Genomic DNA, 20,881 nt, shown 5'->3' with positions numbered 1-20,881 from the left:
TGCTTTGCTCCTGCTGGACAGGTAGACCTTGTAGTCTCGCTCTCGTTCTCTTTTATGCGAAATACTCTTCTCTGTTTCCTTCTGATTTCTGCTCTTTGTGTCAAGTTCCAACGTCACCGAGACCCAACCTAGCGGGTAAGCACATCGAAAGTAAAAAGGCCGACGAGCTCGAGGTTGGAATATCATCGCCAGTGGGACTCGACCAACAGTTAGGACCGGGAAATAGCGCTGTTTTGCTGATTTCTTCGGCATTTCTGCAAGAGGATTCTTTATAAGAAACTACCGCGCAGCGTCGGGGGAGGTTCAGTGTTGCTCCTTTTCTTTTTCCGGTTCATGCTTCAAAAGATCTTCAACTTCCGGCATCTCCAACCTTAATTCTTTGTTCTTCTGGCCCTATTCCCGCCATGGAGGGAAGACTTTTCATCACCACCTGTTCCCATTGAGCAACCACCACCTCAATCTCCTGAGGCAAGAGCTTTCTTTCGCCCTCCCCATGAGTGATTTCTGACAAGGCCGCAATCTTTTCATCATCCATATCCTTCATCAACTCGGAGATCTTCAACTCACGTTTCGCCCGCTCGTAGAGTTTTGTCACGAACTCTACTCTCGAAGCTCGATCGTTTTCATTTTCTTCTCCATAACCCGCGACAGCAGAAGCAGAAGCCGCCATCGAGCTTGATGAATGCTTCGAGATAGCGCTAACAGCACCCTCCAACACTCCTAGCACCGTTCCGACGCGCAACCCGATCTCCATGCCGAAAGGATAACCTTCATCAAATCCGCGCTGTATGACTTGCGCTTTACCCACTGAGAGACCCTCGCGATACCCGGCCGTCATGTGCTGGCGGCGCAAGGTGGGGATATCGCTGAGGATCTCTCCCGCAGCTCGGGTGCGTGGTTGTGTTGCATCAGTGCGCTGGTCTTCAGTCTCCTGTGGGACTCCTACATCATGGCCATACCTGGGGTCTGGTGAAGTATCCCAGATCTCATCATCGGCACCGGGTGATTGCTCTGGCGTGGTGACAGTCGTAGAAGGTGAGGACAAGTGAGACGCGGATTTCGGCGAATTCATCACTCTCCTTCGTGTTTCCCTTTTGTAGACCAGGGAGCCCGTTGATAGCGGCGGTGGTGCGGCTTAAGGATAGAAACGCAGAATGCAATGCTTCACCGACGATTCCTCAAGAGCGAGGGGTATCTGCGTTTATCCCGTCTGAAGTGTGTATGTCGAGACGGGGCACCTTGACGTGTCATCATACGCCAATTTGTGAATTCATGCACCGGTGGGACGCATCTCTTTTGAATCGGAAGCGTCTCGAGTCTCCAACGCAGCCTTCTCACAGGGATTTGGTAGGTATTTGACTCGAGTTAGGACAATGAGAAAAGATGAAGATGCTTCATTCGCAAAGTCGTTGCCGGGAACTCCGCCTACGGTTCAGGCGACCCGGCCGCTTTGGGTATGGTCGCAGGCTGGGCAAGCCGCCGCTTTTGACACAATTTCGCTCGGACGAGCGCAGATGTTGATTCTGAGGTTGGCCATCAGAAGACTGCAGGATCGTCAAAAAACCACTCAAAGCAGCTGTCAGACTCTCTTGTCGCCTGTGCAACCCTTCTTGCCTCTCGGGCCCTCGTCGTCGCTTCTATCGCCTCTATACTCCTTCTACCGCCTGTTGGCCTCGCGGTGGGCCTCCTTCAGAGGTCTCCTGACGTCCTGTGAGCGCACTCTCTTACCTCTACCTCCGACGGCGGCGGCGGAGGAGTTTCGGGCACAAGGGGTGGGTCATCGGGTTGGTCTTGCTGTCGAGGGAACCTCGTTATCCTGCGAACAACGCTCGCTCCCTGTCACAGATGCTCATGATATTCTCTACTCTCATCCCCCCTGGTTTTCTCAAGGGTTTGTAGAATAGTTCAACCCTGTCGACCGTCAACTTGACCGCCTTCTCGGCGCATTGCGGCTGGCTTCACTTCTTTTTCAAAAATGTCCAAAGTTTCGACCTTATGTGTAGACTGCTCGTACACTCTTGTCCACGCGTGTACGGCCGCGAACGAGTGAGTATTAACCTACAACTCTCACTAAGCGCAAGTCTCAACGATGAAATTGCTTGACCTTCCGCCGGAGGTGATCTAGACCATTACTGAAATTCTGGCCAATGCCACCAATCTGCGAGCATTTTTTCGCTGGCGTCAAGTCAATAGTACGTCTCTGTCTCCAAAGCTAATGACCACTCATTGACATTACGAACTCTGATCACTTTGGCAGGCTTTTTTGCGCAACAGGTCGAGCGGGCGTACATGAAGGGTCGACCCGACTTGGTCACAGCCGTGCGTTTCACTTACGAGAAACATAAGCCATCGGAAGCAGATGTATTTTCAAAAGTCCGGAATGAGCTGTTATCACATAGAGGTTCACTTCCTCCTGGCCTACATGGTCACTTGAGACCTTCGTTGGTAACACACCCCGAACTTAAATTCGGGGACGTCGCCGAAGATATGGCATGTGAATCAAAGGGCTATTTGGAAGATCATCCCGATACATCTTCCCAGGGGCGTCTGATAAGGACTGTCGAATCCTTGACTTTAACGCTCATATTCTCTGAAGGTAGCGAAGGAGTCATCAACTTGCTCAACGGCGCTGGGTCCCGAAGACAGATTGATTCACTTGAATGGGCCACTGCCACCGCAGTCTTTCTGGACGACCTACCTACCGCAAAAGCACTTCTCCCGACGTACGCCCGAATTCAACCGGATGAGGGTCCAGAGTTGGTGTTGAGAGGTAATGGCGAAGACTCTGAAGATTTTGCACGTACCTATATGTCTGATGTTCTCTGTCTGGCTATTAAGAAATGTAGCTACGAGATGATTTCACTCGTGCTGGAGAACAAAGCTGATGTTAACGTCGACAGACCAGAGCCGCCCCACGAGACACCATTGCAAGTCGCTTGTCAGCGAGGCTCGCTCCGACTTGTCCAGCTGATTCTGAATCCTCGTTGGGAATTGAATGACGCCTGTGGCGATGACCCGACGCCGCAATACCTTTTGGCAATCTCATACGCAGCGCAATGCCGTTGCAGTCACGGTGGCACTCAGCAGTGTCATGAACGTATGGCTATCATTAGCCTCCTGATAAATCGAAGATCTATCCCTGACATCCGAACCCTGAGGCAACACGTGTTTGCGGAAGCATGCACGTGGGACTGCCCAAACATTGCTCGCATGATGCTCGAAGCAGGTGCAAGCCTTGACGCCAGAGGACCGCAGTATACTTCAGCTTTAATTCTCGCCGCCTCTCACGGACATGTGGAGCTAATGGAGTACTTGCTCGAGCGAGGCGCAACTCATCTTTAAATCTCTTTCCCACCAAACTACACTCGATTTGTGGAGGCGGCAGCCGATCCAGACATGATGCAGTATCTCTCCAATCGAGATGTAAGGATCCCGCAGAACGGGGCCTCTCGAGGAGGCAAAGGCGGACTTTCTACTTGGAATTGCTGCAAAGAAAGACTGCACCGGAATCGTCAGGCTCCTGATCCGAGCCGAGTTTGATCTGCGGTCCAATGACCGTGGACGTCGAGCCCTGTTAGATGCTCTGGCCAACGCGTCTGCTGAGGTTGTGGACATGCTTCAGGGTGAGCACGCTATAGTGGACAATAGCATCGAGTACCGCAAACCCGTGCTTTGTGGGACAAGACCACGTCAAAGGAGGGTGTGAGATGCTTCTCGTCCGGACTCGGGGGGAATAGTCCAATATCCACTTAAGGAAGGTCATAATGTCTTTTTCGGTGGCTCGCACAAGCCTGTCTTCTCCAAGAAATTCACAATATCTAGCCGTGTTACTAGCTGCATCTCTTCTCGGTAGGTCCCATATGATGCACGTCCTTACCTTTGTTCATTTCATCATCACTCCCCAAATATTTTTCTTTCGTCGAGTCCGCATGCTGCTTCTTCGCCGTACCCTTCCTAACAAATTGTCGTCAATATCGTCGATAATGTTCAGGGGAATATTGGGCCGTGGGCCTCTTATTGAGATGCTACACCGCCATACCGACACCACGAAACCCCATTTCTCTCCAACTTCTCCCCCCTTCCAGTGGTCGCATGGTCGGAGGAGAAATTCCTCATGGAAGGAGGAGAGAGAATGCTCTCGGCGGTCGGTTTAAACGTAAAATTTGGGTAGGGTCGGTCGAATAAAAGATGGAAGATGGGATGCAGTTCAAGATGATTTCGTGAAAATTAGAAAGGCCTTCTTTGAGGCATTTGAGTGGGAATCCCGGAGACCTGTTGGCATTCCCCATTTAGTTTAGCCTAGTCACGTGCACCGCAACCTTCGTGGCCTTGTGCCGCGCTCAGATATAGATTCAATCAATCAATCCTCTCTCAGTCCTCCAGGACCCTTATATGTCCACGAGGCGCCATGTTCGGGGCAGTACGGTCGAAGGCACCCAAGGAGTTGACGGTTCCCTGGCTGTTTCTTGTTCTACGACGCTGAGAAGTCAATCGGGGACATGGGGCAGACTAGATTGCCTTTCTTGGTATCGAGGGAAAACAGCATCAAAAAGCGGCGGCACCAACTTCCAAATCTGGCGGAAGATTTCCCCGCAACTCGCGTCTGAAGAAAGGTCGGGTTCCACGTGATCTGGACGGGTTTGATATCACGTGCTTGAAAAACTTTCTCATGTTGTGCGATAACGCTGTATTCATACACCAGCTCTTGAGAATTTCTATAGTACCTCGATCTAGTTTTCGCGGGTATCAGCAAAGTAAAAATGTAGTCAAAATGTTGAAATCAACCCGTGGCTACCCGACGGTATGAATGGTCTCCCTGGACTCTCCAGGCACGCAGTGGTAGAGCTTGAAGTGCAAGGGCTTTCCTCTCAATAAATGTCCAGAACAAGACGGCACCGACGATCACGAAAATCACATTCGTGATGTAGTATCCGTCGCGCTGCATGAGGCACGTGCCTCCGCCTTTGAGGCATACGTTCTTGTCAGCCTCGAGAGCGCAGCTGAATGAGGAAGTTACGGGGGTGGCGTCTGGGTTGGCTTTGATGAAGGCGTCCAGATCCGACGGCGGAATGCACGTGGCTTTGGTGAAGAGGTCGACGAATTTGAGAATGAAGAATTTCGGAAAGGTGCCGCCGAGATTTGATACGCTAGAAGTTCAGTTAGCCGAATGCATTTGAAGCTGAGTTCAAAGAGATGACTTACGTGGCCAATAGTGTCATGTACGTCCCGCCAATCGCGGGATCAGCAATTCTCGCATGAAATGCTGACGCTGCGACAAACATGATGGTGTTCATGAATGTTGAGTAGACGTGCTCAGCAATCACGACGAGCATGTACCATAATGGCACTGCTTCGTCGATCGCGGTAGGATAGATCATTATCGTGATCTGTGCGAACACCGCAGCGAGAAGTCGTGCTGCGTATGCCCAACACCACAATTTCAAGGGCGTATATTCCGTTGACCATTTACCAGCATAGTACCCCAAGCTTAACTCGAAGGGAAAGTCAATTAACACGACCAAGGCCATGTTAGCCTGTCCGAATCCTTTGTCGAGCAACTTCAAATTGGTGACGGCATCATTGGTGACAAATCCCAGTTTGGAGATGAGATGGATGATAATGATGGTCAGGATATTGGGAAGTTTGAGCACTGCCCACATGCTGCGATAGACTTCCATGATCCCATCGCGTTCGTTCGTCTTTTCCTCACGTTTCATGACAGCCAGGCCCACCGTAACAATGAGATAGACCCACCCCCAAAATTCCATGTAGCCGCCGAGCGTCAAGAGCCCATATTCCTGAGGTACCCTTCTGAACCAGGCGTTGGCGAAGTCTGGAGCTTGCAACGCCAGGAAAACCGTATGGGAGAGGAAAGAGCCGGCAGTCAGCCCCACGGTCTGAGCTGTCGAGGCATACGAAATATTTTGGATGGACAGAAGTGATATGGCCCAACCGTCAACGGCGATGTCCTGGGTAGCACAGAGAAAGACAAGAAGAAACCACCACCCCGTGAATCCCCACACCGCGGCTCCGTCGTTATCACCAGCACTTTTCATCAGATCATCGATCCGGCCACCAAGATATATCATGGAAAGTCCCGAAATGGTCTGGATGGGGGTGATCCAACTCTTTCTCCGTCCAAATTTTCTGCTCCAAACAGCATCCACAATTGGACTCCACAGGAGTTTCAAAGAATACGGATATATGGCGAGAGAGAAAATGCCAATCTGTCCGTAAGACAGGTAGCTTTTCAAGAGAAAGGGAACGGACCCGGAGGCAAGACCCATTGGTATCCCCTGGAGGAAGTAGAGGAGAACAAGGAGAAGGAAATTCCGCTTGTCTTTGGGCGGGAGATTCGAAAAGCTGGTATTCACCATGCCCGGCGTCTGTGGCGTTGGCGGTGGTGGTTCATTGTCCAGTGTAAAATCATCTCTGCCCACGGCTCTCGTCACATTTGCCGCGGGATCGTCGCTCGAGACGTGTTTTCGTCGGTGTTCAATATGTGCATCCATAGTGCCGTTCGCGTGCCCATTCGCGTGACCGTTCTGGTCGATTTCAATGCGCAAGCCGGGACGTGAGGGCGATTGTTTTCCTTTATTCTTCTTGGACTTGCTGCGTTTCATCTGTGATTCGGAACTTTCAGCGACAAGATGATCCCGTTCGGAATGTTCGATCTCAGAGTCTTCCTCCTCTTCGTCGGTCTCTGTAGGCGTCGGCTGTGGGAGTTCAACCTGATGCTCCTGCTTGTTGCGGAACTCGTTCAATTCAATGTCGGGATCGTGGGACTGAGATGAAGGTCTTCTGTTGTTATTTGTCTCGGCAGTGGTCTGGGCTCGGTGGTAGGGAAGGATAGGATGTTCTGCTGAAGAGGAACGAGTGTGAAAAAGTGGGATAGTAAAGGGTTCGGCGATGGAGTCAGGCATCCATGCGGCAAAAAATTGAATGCAGGTGGAGGGAAGGGAAAAGGACTGTGTGTCCTCTACGGGCGATCCAGTAACTGTTTAGTCAGGAACGTCCCAAAAAAATTGGTGTGCAGTGGGACAGGTGGAGAAGGAGGATTCGTTCAGATGTCCTCCTCCTCTCGACCGGTGATCATGGTGAAAAGAACATGGCGCATGGAAGTGGGAAGAATTACTCTGAGAAGCCTTCAGACCTTATCGAAGAATGCGACAAGGTGGCCGCCCCCCGGATGCTGCCAGACTAGACAATTCTAGAGCACCCCCGGACCCCTGACACGTGATCCCCCGATAAGTGACGCGTTGTCTCCTTATCGAGTTCAATGACCGAGAGAAGCCACAACACACACCAAGTCTCAACCATGGCCCCCATCGCATCGCCTCAGCCCTCTGTAGCGAACCCCATCCTGAAAACTACGGACGAGTCTCTGGATGACGAAATCGCTCAAGTTAGAGCCGAAAGTATATCAGACCCTCTCATTCCGCAGTGACTTCCTCATTGACCTGACACCATCGCAGTTCAAACACTTACCCAACGTCGCACACTCCTCACATCCTCCTTGCTCGCCTCGACGAAAGTCCAGTCTCGTTTTTCCAACCTTTCCCTCAGTAGTAACAATGCCAACCTGCTCAACCAAGACCTGACCCCTCTCCTACAATCCTCGAGGAAGCATTCACAGTCCAACATCCACCGCCTCGGCTTCGGCGTGACATCCTTTCCCTTCCACGACCCTAGTCCGGAACTGCAGTCCAACAACCCCCTCTTGGGAATCCGGATCGACATATGTGATCGCACCGGCCGATTTGACAGTCCTTATTACCTATTCTGCATGCGAGACCGAGATGGAGAGCAGAGTCCGAACCTACGGATCCATCGTCATACGATACCCGCGCTAGTCCCGCTGCAGGTCTACGAGAAGCAATACCTTCCACGCCAGCATGACGATGAAATGGAAGACTCGATGGTCGGCGACGAAGGGTTGGCAAAGAAACAGGATCTCCATAGCCTGGTAGAGCGGGTCCGTCATGATCTCGTCGCCTGGAGGCTGAGGCAGGATGCAGTCGGCTTAGTGCGCGAGGAACTTGGTATTCCTGAACCGAAAGTGCCAGTCGACCGTCCCGGTTCAACTTCCGATGAGGAGATGGTAACCGAAGACCTCGAGGAAGAGGAAGAAGAGGGCAGAAGATTCGGCGTGCTCGACTTCGCAGCCATGAACGTCGATGCTCGTCAAGTGCGCATTCTGTGGTCAGATGGCCGGGTGGCCCGAGTAAGGATTTCAGACCAAGGCAAGATCGAAAAGGCCGTGGTGATCGGGTTGGACAATGACCGGATGAGAGATCTGGAAAGAATATTAACGGATGCAAACCCCATGGTTATGGAGCTTGTGGATCGCTTGGAAAAGATAGAAAAGACCATGTCAAAAAGACGGAGTCTGAGGGGTGCCGGGTAGTCGGTGTTTTAAGGGCCAGAGGTTTTGACACGATACATTTAATTCTCTCTGGATTTCGAGATTGCAGGCTTGAAGGGTGTGTGGGAAATCAAGAGTACGATCTTGTGAATGGAAAAAGCAAGACAATCTCAAAATCTTCTCCCGTACAAGGCCATGTTCTACCTGACACACTAAGCAGCGAATACTCTCCCATTTGAAGCGTTACCCATGGCCCAACAACTCTCCAGTCTCGAAAACCCCCAGACACAAACTGAAATCAAACACTCACTCACTAATAAAGAAGCTGTGTGCTTATCTGCAAATTTCAACCACAACTTGTCTCTTTGATCGATTTTGTGGCTCTCAAATCTGTTGCTGGTTAGTTATCTGCATGCTTGATTCGCCTTGCTCATCTTCAGCGTCACAGACATGCGAAGTGGCGGATTCATTAAGTGCGGCGATCTCTCTCGTCGGTCAGCACTGCCGAACATTGCCTCAGGACGAAGAGGCGGCAAGAACCAGTGTTGGAGTCCGCACGAAGCCATCATGCCGATGGTTCAAAGCCGGATCTGAACAATCTCGTTGACGAGAGTAAACTACGCATCAAAACGAGAAAGAGGCGCTGTCAAGCCTTCAGCTTGGATTTTTGGCACTCTAGATGGGAGACGGTAGAATCGATCGTAGATCCCAAGACCTCCCAGTTCACCGATCTTCTCGAGCTGGATGCTTGAAAGCGAAGTCCAGTTGTTACGCGATCCATGAGACGGTGAACCAGACCACGTACGCCGCAAGGTATGTTGGTCTCTCTGGATTTGGCGGCACGTTGTTCTCTCGTAGTTCAGACCCAACGACATTCTTCCTCTGACTTTTGTTTGGCAGAGTCCTAGTTGCCTTCAAAGTAGTCCAACGTACCCACCAACCTGAGGATGGACGAATATCTGATAACAAGCAGTAAGCGAGAAGATTAGGAACCTCAAGGGCAATGCTATTCATACCGTCAAGCGAGTAAAACCTTGTGAATGACAGTTGGCCGCTGTTGAACAAAGGGCTATTGTGTATAGGCTCCACGGCTGAAACACTGGTGAGAGGTTTCCATAGACGACGACGTTACTGATGGTTGCTCTGCGTAACGACGTAGTATCCGCACGTCTATAAAAGAAGCCTCAATACCTCGACAAGTAGATAGAGAACAGAGCATTGAATACATCTCGAGTTGCACCCAGTTTGACAGCCGCTTTGCATGCTTAATTTCAATCTCTGCTTCATCTTTTGATCAATGGCAGCTAGAGTCTGGCTCCGTTCATCAGAAGTCATTTTCGTGGTTTCTAGTCGCTCCTTACGCTGGGACAGAGCCAGCACATCGTTGAGTAATTTTCTCTCTTGCAGTTTTGCTGTCCCCGGTGTCCCTTCAGCAGCTTGAAGCTCGCGTCGAGCTTCAGTTCGACTTGCGTGATAAGAGCTGACTCTTTTTGCTTGTTTAAATGGAACAATCAATCTATTTGACGCTTTCGGACGGATATCCGATGCCATTAGCCGCTGGTTTGGGGCAACGTTTTCGACAATATCCGCGACACCTTCCTCTGATTTAGTTCCGGTGAGCAGGACGATAAATTGAACGTTTCCTTGTTCTCCTTCTCCTCATGTTAGAAGATCCACGACATCCCAGTAGGCAGGAGGGAGGATTTGATGGTCGCAAACTGGGATGATTGGGGATTTCGTGGAAGTTGTGTAATAGGGCCAGCATGACCCAAAAGCGTCAGAACACGACATGTGAAGGATAAATTGAAGGAGGAAGAAGAGAACGGTGTTGGAAAGTGGAAAAGATTCGTCGAGTTTGAGGTTGGCACTAACGAGATTCGTTGTATCAACGTCTTTGTTCGAGTCCCATGTTGCTCAACGCCGCTCTGGGAACTTTCTCCGAATTGAACATGCTGTAATGAACCAAGACAGAGACGAAAGACTCCCAATATCAGGTCTGGGTGCGTATGGAGCTCACATGCTCAACCTCCTTGCAGCGTTACCAGCCTGAACGAAAAGAGTGATGGCTGCACTACCAAATCGTCAGGTTCAATATCGCATCCAGCAACCGATCCCGTGGAGCAAGGACTCACCTAGAAGAAGCATGGAACACGCTACTTCTCACCCAGCCACTTACTCCCTTTATATACAGCACATTGAATAATACCCGGCTGAAGATGTAGGCTAGACTCAAACTATTCACCCAGAAAATCTCCATCCCCGAAACATTTGCTGCCACGACGCTGGCAGCGAAGAAGCCGAGGTTTTCGAATCCATTCCACTGCGCAGCTTCAGCACGGGCAATGCGTCTTTTCGTGGACGTATCGATGTCAGGGTTGGATTCGAGAGTCGGAAGGAGCGATCTCGGATTGACTTTGTCGAATTCATGTTTAGGGGATATTCGATCGTAGAGTTTCACAGCATAGATGTGCGGCGCTATGCACAGAAGCCACGCCACAGGAACGGTATAATAAGAGAGATTAGTGCGGCCGATGAAGAATGTGTGGCTCGACATGGTGGGCGGAAAGGATCGTCAACAAGGAAGCTCTGTACCAAAAATAGCCTAGAATGAGGTGTGAAGTTAGCACCTTTGGATTCGCAGATGGAGGAGCTGCAAGGTATTGGATAATGAGGTAGAAGTTTAGGAATCAACGGAGAGAGTATGATATAGGAGGTTTTCCAATGTGAACGGCAGTAATTAGCTCGGAAGCATTCGGAGAACGCTCGACGATAGAATAATACGATAAAAATACGAATCGCGTCGGATGATGTCACTCACACGACCGGGTAGGCACATATGACACAAGGCTGGGCTCAGAATGGTCGACGGGGCCGAGGGTCTGTCAGCCAGCAAGCCTGTTGGAGGATACGTCTTCAAGAGATCGATTCCTGGCCTTGTCGCGGTTGTCATGCACGACACACTCAGACAAAGCATTCCCATATCTCATCTCTGACGGCATCATTTTAAACGAACAAACATTATGTCATTCTGCCTTGGAACTGAGTATCGTATGCTCATCTCATCACACCATTAGTGTTCATCATCTTCATCTTGCACATTGTCGTTATTCTCGTTGTACGTACGTCCTCTGAGGCCACTACCTGCGGCAGATGGGCTCTCGCTGCCTGTGTCAGCATGGGCAGTCCCTGTTTGTTCCTCTCCTGGTATTCGTACCCTCCAGGCAATTCGCCATCCACGTCTAGATTGTGCGAATCCTCAACATTCCTCACGATCGAAAGCCACCGTACAGCGAAAGCATGCCCAAGTGGCGGAGAGGCATCTTTCGTGATGAAATCGCAACTCGAAGCATCCACCAAGAAGTTTCGAAAGAAAGTGTGCAGCTCAGCGTCACACCAGAGGCCAGCACTGGTATGAGATCGCTAAACCCTTTGTTCGTGCATGCTTTTCAAACCGTCTCACCCGCGGCCGGGGCTTCTTCGACGGCGGTGACGTCTGGTAGTGGTGCGTACTTCAACCCAGTTGCCCTCTCCAGCTTCGTTCGTTCAATCAAGACTCGAGTTTTCCACCTATTTTCAATTCTGGTACGTTTCTCGCCGAACGCCAGCTTCAGATTGGCCTCTTTGCCGGCAAAATCTCGATCAATTGCGGCAAGTTCCTTCTTCTGTTCCTGCTTCAAAGCGTCGATCCCCCGGTCTTTCTTCCATACTAGGTTCTCGACCGCTTTCTTCTGCTTGCCTCGCAACACATTGATCTTGGATGCGTGCAGTGTATCCATAGCATCTCGCTCACGATATTGCTGTGCAAGGTTGTGATAGTCCTTGTCCGTGACCGTGCGTTTCGGAAGTCCAGAGTCGATCGACGGACGGCCAGAGGCTGGGTCGACTAGAGTGGGAAGTGGTGTGGGATTCTGACAGTACGCTTCCATGTGTCGGAGGCGCACCATCACCGTCCGCTTCTCTAAATCGTGTTCTTTTTGCATCTTCATCTCTTCCTCTAATTGACGAGCCTCCAGGTCCTCCACAGCTCGATCGTTCTGGGACCTGTCAATCACACATTCATGATTTCATCAATATAACCAACCTTTTGCCTTTGCTCAGCAACAGTTTTTTCATGTTCGGTTGCCCTCTGCGTCTTGATGTTGTCGCGTTGCGACCTCAGTTGATCGATCAATGAGGCCTGGAATTCGAGGAAACGAGCCTTCTCTTCCAGCTGGGCCATTCGCAAGTTCAGTAGATCCTTGCATTCCATGCTTCGCCTGAGTGCATCCGGGTCGGCCGGGGCCGGTTGGTCCCAACTCGATTTGCTGGCGGACAGCGGCTGGGACCACGAGCTCTTACTTGACTTGATTGACGAAGGACTCTTCATGTCGACGGATGCGTTGTCACTGTTGTTGGTGTCGGCATCACTACTGATGCTGGCGAGTGTCGATGACGCAAGCGCGACAGACTTTTTCCTTCGAAAGCCAGCCATCTTCTGAAATCCTCTTCGGAATGGTGAACTCCTTCTTTTCTCAGCCTCGGATGCTGGCTCTGGGCTCTCCAATTTCGTAGGCGACGGCCCAGATACAAACGAGGATTCCGTCGCTAGACGATGTTCACTGGAAGCGCAGGAAGTCGACGCCGTGGATTGCGACTGGATGGAGCTCTGATTTATGGGGTCAGAGGCCACAGTTACTGCTGAGATCGAAGAGGTGACACCATTGCCCTCCGAAGTGACTTGGAGAGGCGGCAAACCGAGACTTTGCGCCTCCAAAGCCACTTGGTCGTCCAGGTCGTCCTCAGACATTGTAGATGCTAACCGAAGAACCGTGGTGTTATAGGAATTTTCATCAATCAATTTGGTAGGTGTCTTCCATGAAGGGATGTCGGACTCAGCTGCTTTCCAAGTCAATTTGCCAGCCGGCACAGAAGTGTCTGTGACCAAAGGCCAAGGATGGTCAGTCGCCTTCATGTCGGGCGAAACAGACAACAAATTTGTCGTGAAGGCTATCTCATTTCTCATTGGGCGAAGGCGTGGCACAAGGTACTATTTGGATGCGCAAAGATATTCAGCGGTAACTTGTAGCCGCGGGTATAACGATTGAGGGAGGGGTTGCGACTTTCGTGAAGCGCGTCTAATATGGGTCTGAGGGAGCGAGAGTGGGGTTTCGTGATGCTGATCGGGTACAGAACCTTTTGGCTCAGTTAGAGTCCGTGCCACGCCAAAGGACAGACGACGTTAGAGACGGTGAGTGAGTCAGTGGAATGAGCTTCTGCTGTCCCGGGGATGGTGTTGAAAGAATGAAATGGAGGTGGGCTGCGACGAAAAATGGATTTGGTGCAATGGAAACGCTAGCCTACCAATCACGCAGTATGTCTGGAAAAAAGGGTAGCCGCTGTATGGTGAGAGGAGAAATGCGTCCGCTACCGCGCTTGCTATCGTTCCCGAGGATATAGAGGAAGATCTCTAGATGACGTGAGGTTTGGCAGGCAGAGATTTGGACAGCCGCAGCAGCAGTTGTAGTGGGCTATGAGAGAGGCGGCCATGTCAAGGCATCGAGAGGGCAAACGATGGGTTAATGCTTAGGTTCTTCAGGTTCGGAGTTCCGTTCACTTTGATCGCACTTGCACACCCGCGAGTTGCAAGTTTACGACAGGAACTAGAAACTTGAACAAGCGAAATGAAAAGAGTCAAACAGATGGACAGTCGCAGCCGGCAAGACAGGGACCGGGCCGTGGGAGTGAACGAGACAACTCCAACTAAATCTGTTCACCTACGGCTCCACTAACAAACTCTTTTTCTTGCTGTCTCCTCCTCTCTCGACCCATCCACATGTAAATCTTTTGTTGTCTTGAGATGTGCCCAGAGGCTGAGAGTTGTGTCTTGCTTCCCAAGTGCGAATCACCTTTTGAACGCCACTAACTCTTGCACGTCGATTTTTTGCCCCGCCTACGCTGCAATTCAACCGGGGGATGCTGCGGCACGTCTGGCATTATTCCTGCGCAAGGGCTTCCGCGATGAGCCAACGATCCTAGCGACTGCATTGGCGAGGATGGTATGCACTAGCTTGATAGGTTTCGGGAAGAGGGAGCAGTTCATTTCCCCCCATCCCGGCCCGACTAGCAGCTTCCATCTGCCTCAGATTGTGCCCCTCTCGGTTTGCACCCGAACACCACATGATTCCGATCTCTTGGCCTGTATGTCACGTGATCATCGCAGCCTTTGGCGCAGCCACGCCTAAGCTTATTATGTTCATCACGCCTCTCTTTCTGGGCCCATCTACTGAACTTCCCACTCGTTTGGCATGATCGGCAACCAGCTGATCAGCGTATGCAGGAGTCCTCTTCGATTTTCCTCCCGCACTTGCTGCCTCCCGCACCACTTTGCTCACATCAAACGAATTCCCCTCGTGGCATCCCGCCCAACGTCAACTTTGCTATCGAGTTCGAAGCTCGTAGTATCCGGCGAGCTGCAAAAGTTTCCCTTGAGCAAATCGGACTTCAAAGAAATTCGCAAGTCCCCTGGAATAGCATATTTCGACAAGACAGCATATATCGTTGAGCTGCAAAATGGGTCTGATGTTCAGCTTGTTTGCCGCCCCAAGCGATTCGGGAAGTCTCTCACCGTCTCTATGTTGCGACACTTCCATGGATTTCAGTACCGTGACCAATACGAGCGGCTTTTCAGGGTGTGGCATACTTTCGGTACCAGATTTATGTGTGCGCACATTCCTTATGCAAAAATTAGGATCTCGACGTGGATAAAGCTGTCCAAAATCACGAAATTCAGCATTCACAGTATCTTATTTTAGAATTCAACTTCTCCCGCCCTAGCCATCCTATCGCCGTCAACGAATACGTCGAGTCTTTCGGGAGAGAAATAAATCGTGGGCTGCTAAACTTCAAGATCGACCATGGCAAATATCTAGGTTCACTTTTCGACCCAGTGACTTCTAGATTTGCCGAGAAAGACCCAGTCGCGAATTTCGCAGACTTTGTTCAGCATGTTTGTGGTGTTCTTCAACAGATTCATGATGACGGCGATGGCCGGCATCCCTTATGGGACGTACAAGGGGTATGTTCTACACTACACACTATGACGTCTGAAGATCTATTTACTCGTGGATGAATACGATGCATGCACCAACGATTATATGGATCCACGTAATCCAAGGTCATGGTCCGATGCCGAGGCGCTAGCCGCTCTAGAGGGATTCTGGTCTAACGTCAAAGCTGGCATGTCGCATTAGCGGGGCCAACGTTCAAGAAAACATCTCTTTCCGTTCTCGAATGTCAACCATTTGCGGATGAACTCGATCAGATGTACTAGCAGCACTCAGGGCCATCTGCAATAGTGAGAAAGAGGTGCAAAATCACTTTCGGGAATTGGAACACCTCACTAACGGCTATCACTTCTGCCAAGAGCGGACGGTGGAACCAGTCTTTAACACACAGACTGCCCTTTCGTATCTTGAAGTGAGGGAATGCAAGCGTCATCTAACTCGTGCACTAATCGCTGGATATATGGTCAGTCAAGCGGGGAGAAGTGCCTGACGTCTTGGACCCCGAAAATTCAGAGGTCACCGAGCCCTTCTTACGGATTTGCTCGGGGGCGCCTGCGGTCGTGAACGATACACAACTGGCACTCCAAAAGGACGAACATGGCTCATACCAAAGGATTCCATATGTGAAAGTGCTCCGTCGCTTCAAACTATCCGACCTGGTAAGTGATGTTAAAATATAAAAGATCATGAGTGTGGCATCTCACCTTGCCTACATAGAGCGTCCGGCTGCCGGAGAAGGCAACATATCCGCGTACCGATCCTTAATGGTCTATATGGGTGAAGCTGATTTCTGCGGGGGCCTGATCAGACAGGCTTTGTCGATCTTCTTATTACAACCAAGAAGAACACCTACACTCTCATCGAGTTCAAGAACATTCAACTGCCCTACTTGGGACTCGATGGAGATAATAGCGACCGAGCGAAACAGCTAGAGACCATGGGACTAGAAGAGAACCTTGGGTTACGATTCAAAAAGGATAAATTCCGCTCAGGTACTATCCGCAACCGGGTCGATGGGAGAGGCAGGAGTCAGAACTCTGGAAATGTCCGCAAGCAGCTTCAGTCTTACATTAAGGGGCCCAGCGTACAAAGGGAGATCACCGACAAAAATTTCCGTGCCTTTGCGGTGATTATTGTCGGATCGCGGCAGATACTTGTACGTGAGATGGATAGGCATGGCAAATGGGTCAGCGGGATCAAGCTCGCATGGAATGGTCAAACAAGTGGAATTAAGCTTGCAGCTTCGATTGGTTCCCGACGAGAGTACAGGAAGATGGATATGAAGCCCTAGACTGAACCCAAGGCCACTTGGTCTGGGAAAATCGCGGTGTTGACGATCCTCTGGCTCCCACGCCTGTCTTGCCTCCGTGCTGCCGGGCTGAGTTTAGCTGTGCGTTGTCTCGATGAGGTTGCCCAAGTCAGGGGAGATTTGGAATAAAGAATACCATGCAGCAACCACTACCTCTTCATTACGCCTAGATACGTCAAATCAAGAAGTGCCAGGTTACGTTACAAAAGTACTCCAACGTCGACGATCGGCCTTCTAGGTTGGAGCTTCCACTCCAGAAGCCACCCTTATCAGCTATGTTCTCGCTGACATAACCGTTTTGGTCCATGTGCCGTCCTTGCTTGTCATGTCTCATCGCTCACGTCCGACGCGCCATCATCTCAGAGTGCATCATCGCCAGTTCAGGGACGATCAAACTTTCTATTTCCATACCTTCAGTCACCGTACCTCCCTCTAAGTCGGGAGCTTCGGGTTCGTGCTTGCGCTCTGCTTTACCCACCAATTCTTCCACTCCAGAAATACTTTTAGACCGTCGAGATTTGGGTACTCGGAGCCATTTCTCGCCACCATTTCGCGAGATAAAGACCACCTCCCACTTGCGCGTGGTCAGCAGGTTTCCAATCACGAGGTCGTGATGATATCGGTTCAGGGCTTGCTCTGCCTTGGTGACCAGGAGGCTCGGATTGGTCTCCAGTTTGAAGCTGACTATCATGCTCCCTCTAGGAGCCCATGACTGCACCAAGGTACTGAGGAATTTGGGGACTGGATCAAGGTTAATGACCAGTTGGCGACTAGCCCCCGATCCTGGGCCTCCCGAACGCTCCTCGCGTGATTGGATCTTGTGCTCTTCCATCCGTTCTCTGGGAATGAAGAAGTCGGACACGGCTGCAGCCAGATAGAACAGCGCCCGGTTCCCAAGAGGCTGCATCAGAACGGCAAGGCTGCGAAGCTCGAAGAGATAGTCGGTTACCGTGGTGAAAGGAAGAAGTAACAGCAGCCGATTGTGTTTTGCGAACTGATACTGCTGCAGAACTCGTCGCATCTTTTCTTGATACTCCTTCCGAACTACCACTCGCTCGCCGTCATCTTGCGACTCTTCCATAAAGTCGAGAAAGCAATTGGTGCTGTGGCTGTAATGTCGAGAATATGGGAGAAGGCTGAATTGTCGATGAAGGAAAATGACGGCGTAGCCCTCTTGCAAAAAGTACTCGGCCGATGTGGCTCCACGAGTTCCGGCTGAGAAATTGTCTATGAATCGTACCGTCTGGTTTTCAAGTGGCACGGTTGTTCCTCCAGACGTGACCAAAGCAATCCGACGAGTGGGGGAGTTTTCCAGATGATAATGGATGAACTCTCGAGCTAAGGTTTGGTGGCTGGACAAAGCCTTTGGAGCGGGATTCTTATGGAAGTAATCGTGGGCATGATCTCCTGTTATTCCGTTTATTTCGTGAGGCGACATATTGGACGCTTTTACTTGCTCCGTCTCGATCTGGCCAAAGACGCAAGGCTGGTCGTGGGAGGCGAATTTCGCCAAACGGACAATCCAAAGGGGTTCTGCGTAGTTCAAGTCATGAGTCAATTTTTGAGAGTTGAAGTCACGGAAAGACGGTGAATCTTCCTGTGGACCGAAAGCAGGTCTTTTGATCCCTTTGAGGATGATGTGTGCAGCGTAAACTACATCATAACGCAAAACAACAGAGAGATTTACAGATTCTTCAGGAGGATGAAGGCGTCGTCATTTTAGGACCGAGCTCTATCCGAATCGGAGCCGTCTGACTTCTGCTAAAGAATGGTCAATCTAGGATCACCGTGTCGATGTATATTGGGTGTTGGTTGACGGACCCTTGTTTTGATGAGGGTTGTCAGTTACGGGTTTCTGAGCCGAGGCAAACACGTTTCAAAGTTTAAATCGGTACTGAATCTCGTGATACCACGTGAATGTGTCATGTGATCGTGATCACGTGATGTCACGAGACGAGGCACCCTGCAAGGCTGATTTTCCAACTCTTTCACTTTGGGCTTCGTACTCGGATATCTTCATTCAATCATCCCCTGCAAAGACGTTGAGTCTTCAAGGTCGACCTCCGCATTCCTTTCGCTTCGATTATTCTCACTTATTTCATTTCCTCTGCTGGACTATGCCTTTTTGGGCTCATTCTGCGATGTCGCTCTGGGTCGTGTACCCGGCCCGTCAATCAGCTGCGGCAATCGGTTGCAAGGCAACTACAAGGCTTTCTCCCCTGCCTTGAAGTTTGCCGGCTTTGAAGCAACTCGCTCGAATTCTGCCACAACACCAAACATTTCAACACCAGATATTGCCGCGTCTCCAGCAAAAATCACTCTGATTGGGTTGGTCCGAAGAACAATTGCATTCTACCAGCACCGCATTCTTGTTTGTGCCTTCGTATCTGCGATACGTGACTTGAGCTTGAAAGATCGACAAGCATTGACACGGGCTGTTTTGTCTTCATTTCCAAACCCCCGGCATCTTACTCGCTCCGAATACTTTGGGCTGGCGTGGTGATGAGCGCTTCAAACAGTTCCCGACACTGCTCTTCCATCTTTGGGTTTGTTCTAAAATACTTAAAGTCGTCCATATCGTCTGCTGACGTTCGTACTCGTGGAATTAGAGGGCCGATCATATCTTATTCTCTCTTTGATAACATCCACGCAAGCACTAAAATATTGTACCATGGTTCATGTTGTGAAGGGGTCCCTTTGGGTCTATGCACCCACGAAAGGTGTCTCTATAGTGTTTGCTGTTCTGTTCGCCATCTCTTGCTGCCTTCATATCTGGCAGAACAACATCAAATTCAAGTCATGGCGTATTGGATTTCTCCTCCCATGGGCGGCACTCCTTTTCGTTGCCGGCTTCTCTCTTCGAGAATATGGCGCCTATCACTATGACAATCTCGACATCTTCATCGCCAGCACAGTTCTCTTGTTTCTAGCTCCACCGGTTTACAATGGTGCAAATTATTTCATCTTCGGAAGGATCTTGTACTATCTCCCATACCTCTCTCCCTTGCACCCTGGCCGTGTGTGGACAACCTTCATCGCTCTGGATACGATCGACGGGATCATTGCCGGCAATGGTGCTGCGAATGCGTCCAACGCATCAAATAGCGAGTCCAAAATCAAATCCGGCATCATCCTCGTCAAAGTCTCACTGTTCCTGCTGCTGGGTATGTTTCTGGGCTTTATGATCCTGATTATCATATTTCATCGACGAGCTGTTGCAGCCGGTGTCTTCACATACAAGACGAAGATCATCATCTACGAACTATACGTCTCCTGTTTCCTGATCCTCATCCGGAATGTCTTCCGCACTGCAGCCTTCTTCTACCCGCCAGATTCGATTGCAAACGGCGATGAAGTCCTTTTTTGGGTTCTTGAAGCCCTCCCGATGCTGGTGAACAGCTATCTCATGAACGTCTATCCTCCGGCGAAGTATCTTCCTGCAAATCACAAGATATATCTGGCAGTAGATGGAAAAACAGAGATCGAGGGACCAGGCATGGTTGACAAAAGACCTTTCCTGCTGACATTCTTTGATCCTTTCGATCTCACGGGACTCATAAGCGGACAAGACAACAAGAACAAATTTTGGGAGAAGGATGGCATTGGCGGGCCACTGCCGGCGGTTAGGGGGGATGAGACTGAAATCATGAGGACTACGGAGGAAGGCCAGGTTAAGACATGAAGATACTGGCGCTGAGGCTTGATGACCGTCAGTAAAGGTGCCATTGTCTTGTGGACGAGAAAGTATAGTTTGTGATACTTCTCTAGACTAATTGTGTATTGTGAGAATCCAGGCTGGGAGAACAATGAAGAATGTTACGCTGACGGCCTATGTCAAAGCCCCCAACCAAGCCACTGAAAAGGGGTTGCAGCCTTGGGCTGCTTATCCGGAGGGCGCCCGGGGAGCAGACCGACTTGGGTCCTTGGCTGCCAAGCACTTGCTGTGAAACTTGCTCCGAGTCATCTGTTGCAGCCTCCAGCTTGGGGTTTCAACCAAATTGCCAGTCGGCTCTTCTGATACACGCGCTTATTATATGCCTGCTGTGTCGCAATACCACTGTCGATGCTCTGAGAACAACTATATTCTCAAGCAAACAATCGTGCTACTGCTCATGTCGCTTTCACGAAGCTTTCCTAGACCGACCGTAAGCTTTCACAAGGATG

General features: G+C 50.5%; 9 protein-coding genes across 9 annotated transcripts; 4 read left to right on the top strand and 5 right to left on the bottom strand.

The window, feature by feature from the left end:
• Positions 1-349: 349 nt before the first annotated feature.
• Z518_04147 (uncharacterized protein) lies at positions 350-1,072 on the bottom strand (the record flags this gene model as incomplete). Its single annotated transcript, XM_013417855.1, has 1 exon — positions 350-1,072. One exon carries the CDS (start codon positions 1,070-1,072, stop codon positions 350-352), a length of 723 nt encoding a protein of 240 aa, XP_013273309.1.
• Positions 1,073-2,289: 1,217 nt separating this feature from the next.
• On the top strand, positions 2,290-3,342 carry Z518_04146 (uncharacterized protein; the record flags this gene model as incomplete). Its single annotated transcript, XM_013417854.1, has 1 exon — positions 2,290-3,342. One exon carries the CDS (start codon positions 2,290-2,292, stop codon positions 3,340-3,342), a length of 1,053 nt encoding a protein of 350 aa, XP_013273308.1.
• A 1,438-nt stretch (positions 3,343-4,780) lies between these two features.
• Positions 4,781-6,923, bottom strand: Z518_04145 (uncharacterized protein; the record flags this gene model as incomplete). Its single annotated transcript, XM_013417853.1, has 2 exons — positions 4,781-5,147; positions 5,203-6,923. The coding sequence occupies 2 exons, from the start codon at positions 6,921-6,923 to the stop codon at positions 4,781-4,783; spliced, it is 2,088 nt and encodes a 695-aa protein (XP_013273307.1).
• Positions 6,924-7,318: 395 nt separating this feature from the next.
• Z518_04144 (uncharacterized protein) lies at positions 7,319-8,407 on the top strand (the record flags this gene model as incomplete). The annotated part of the gene is made up of 2 exons (XM_013417852.1): positions 7,319-7,418; positions 7,476-8,407. 2 exons carry the CDS (start codon positions 7,319-7,321, stop codon positions 8,405-8,407), a joined length of 1,032 nt encoding a protein of 343 aa, XP_013273306.1.
• Positions 8,408-10,493: 2,086 nt separating this feature from the next.
• Z518_04143 (uncharacterized protein) lies at positions 10,494-10,919 on the bottom strand (the record flags this gene model as incomplete). Its single annotated transcript, XM_013417851.1, has 1 exon — positions 10,494-10,919. One exon carries the CDS (start codon positions 10,917-10,919, stop codon positions 10,494-10,496), a length of 426 nt encoding a protein of 141 aa, XP_013273305.1.
• Positions 10,920-11,811: 892 nt separating this feature from the next.
• Z518_04142 (uncharacterized protein) lies at positions 11,812-13,316 on the bottom strand (the record flags this gene model as incomplete). Its single annotated transcript, XM_013417850.1, has 2 exons — positions 11,812-12,399; positions 12,447-13,316. The coding sequence occupies 2 exons, from the start codon at positions 13,314-13,316 to the stop codon at positions 11,812-11,814; spliced, it is 1,458 nt and encodes a 485-aa protein (XP_013273304.1).
• A 2,512-nt stretch (positions 13,317-15,828) lies between these two features.
• Z518_04141 (uncharacterized protein) lies at positions 15,829-16,699 on the top strand (the record flags this gene model as incomplete). The annotated part of the gene is made up of 4 exons (XM_013417849.1): positions 15,829-15,871; positions 15,922-16,067; positions 16,126-16,159; positions 16,221-16,699. 4 exons carry the CDS (start codon positions 15,829-15,831, stop codon positions 16,697-16,699), a joined length of 702 nt encoding a protein of 233 aa, XP_013273303.1.
• Positions 16,700-17,054: 355 nt separating this feature from the next.
• Positions 17,055-18,155, bottom strand: Z518_04140 (uncharacterized protein; the record flags this gene model as incomplete). The annotated part of the gene is made up of 1 exon (XM_013417848.1): positions 17,055-18,155. One exon carries the CDS (start codon positions 18,153-18,155, stop codon positions 17,055-17,057), a length of 1,101 nt encoding a protein of 366 aa, XP_013273302.1.
• A 1,233-nt stretch (positions 18,156-19,388) lies between these two features.
• On the top strand, positions 19,389-20,399 carry Z518_04139 (uncharacterized protein; the record flags this gene model as incomplete). The annotated part of the gene is made up of 1 exon (XM_013417847.1): positions 19,389-20,399. The coding sequence occupies one exon, from the start codon at positions 19,389-19,391 to the stop codon at positions 20,397-20,399; it is 1,011 nt and encodes a 336-aa protein (XP_013273301.1).
• Between the last annotated feature and the right edge of the window lie 482 nt (positions 20,400-20,881).

This window comes from Rhinocladiella mackenziei (genome assembly GCF_000835555.1).
Source record: "Rhinocladiella mackenziei CBS 650.93 unplaced genomic scaffold supercont1.3, whole genome shotgun sequence".
NCBI classification, from domain to species: domain Eukaryota; kingdom Fungi; phylum Ascomycota; class Eurotiomycetes; order Chaetothyriales; family Herpotrichiellaceae; genus Rhinocladiella; species Rhinocladiella mackenziei.
The sequence above is the reverse complement of the archived record's forward strand: the minus strand, read 5'-3'. Positions and strand labels throughout refer to the sequence as shown.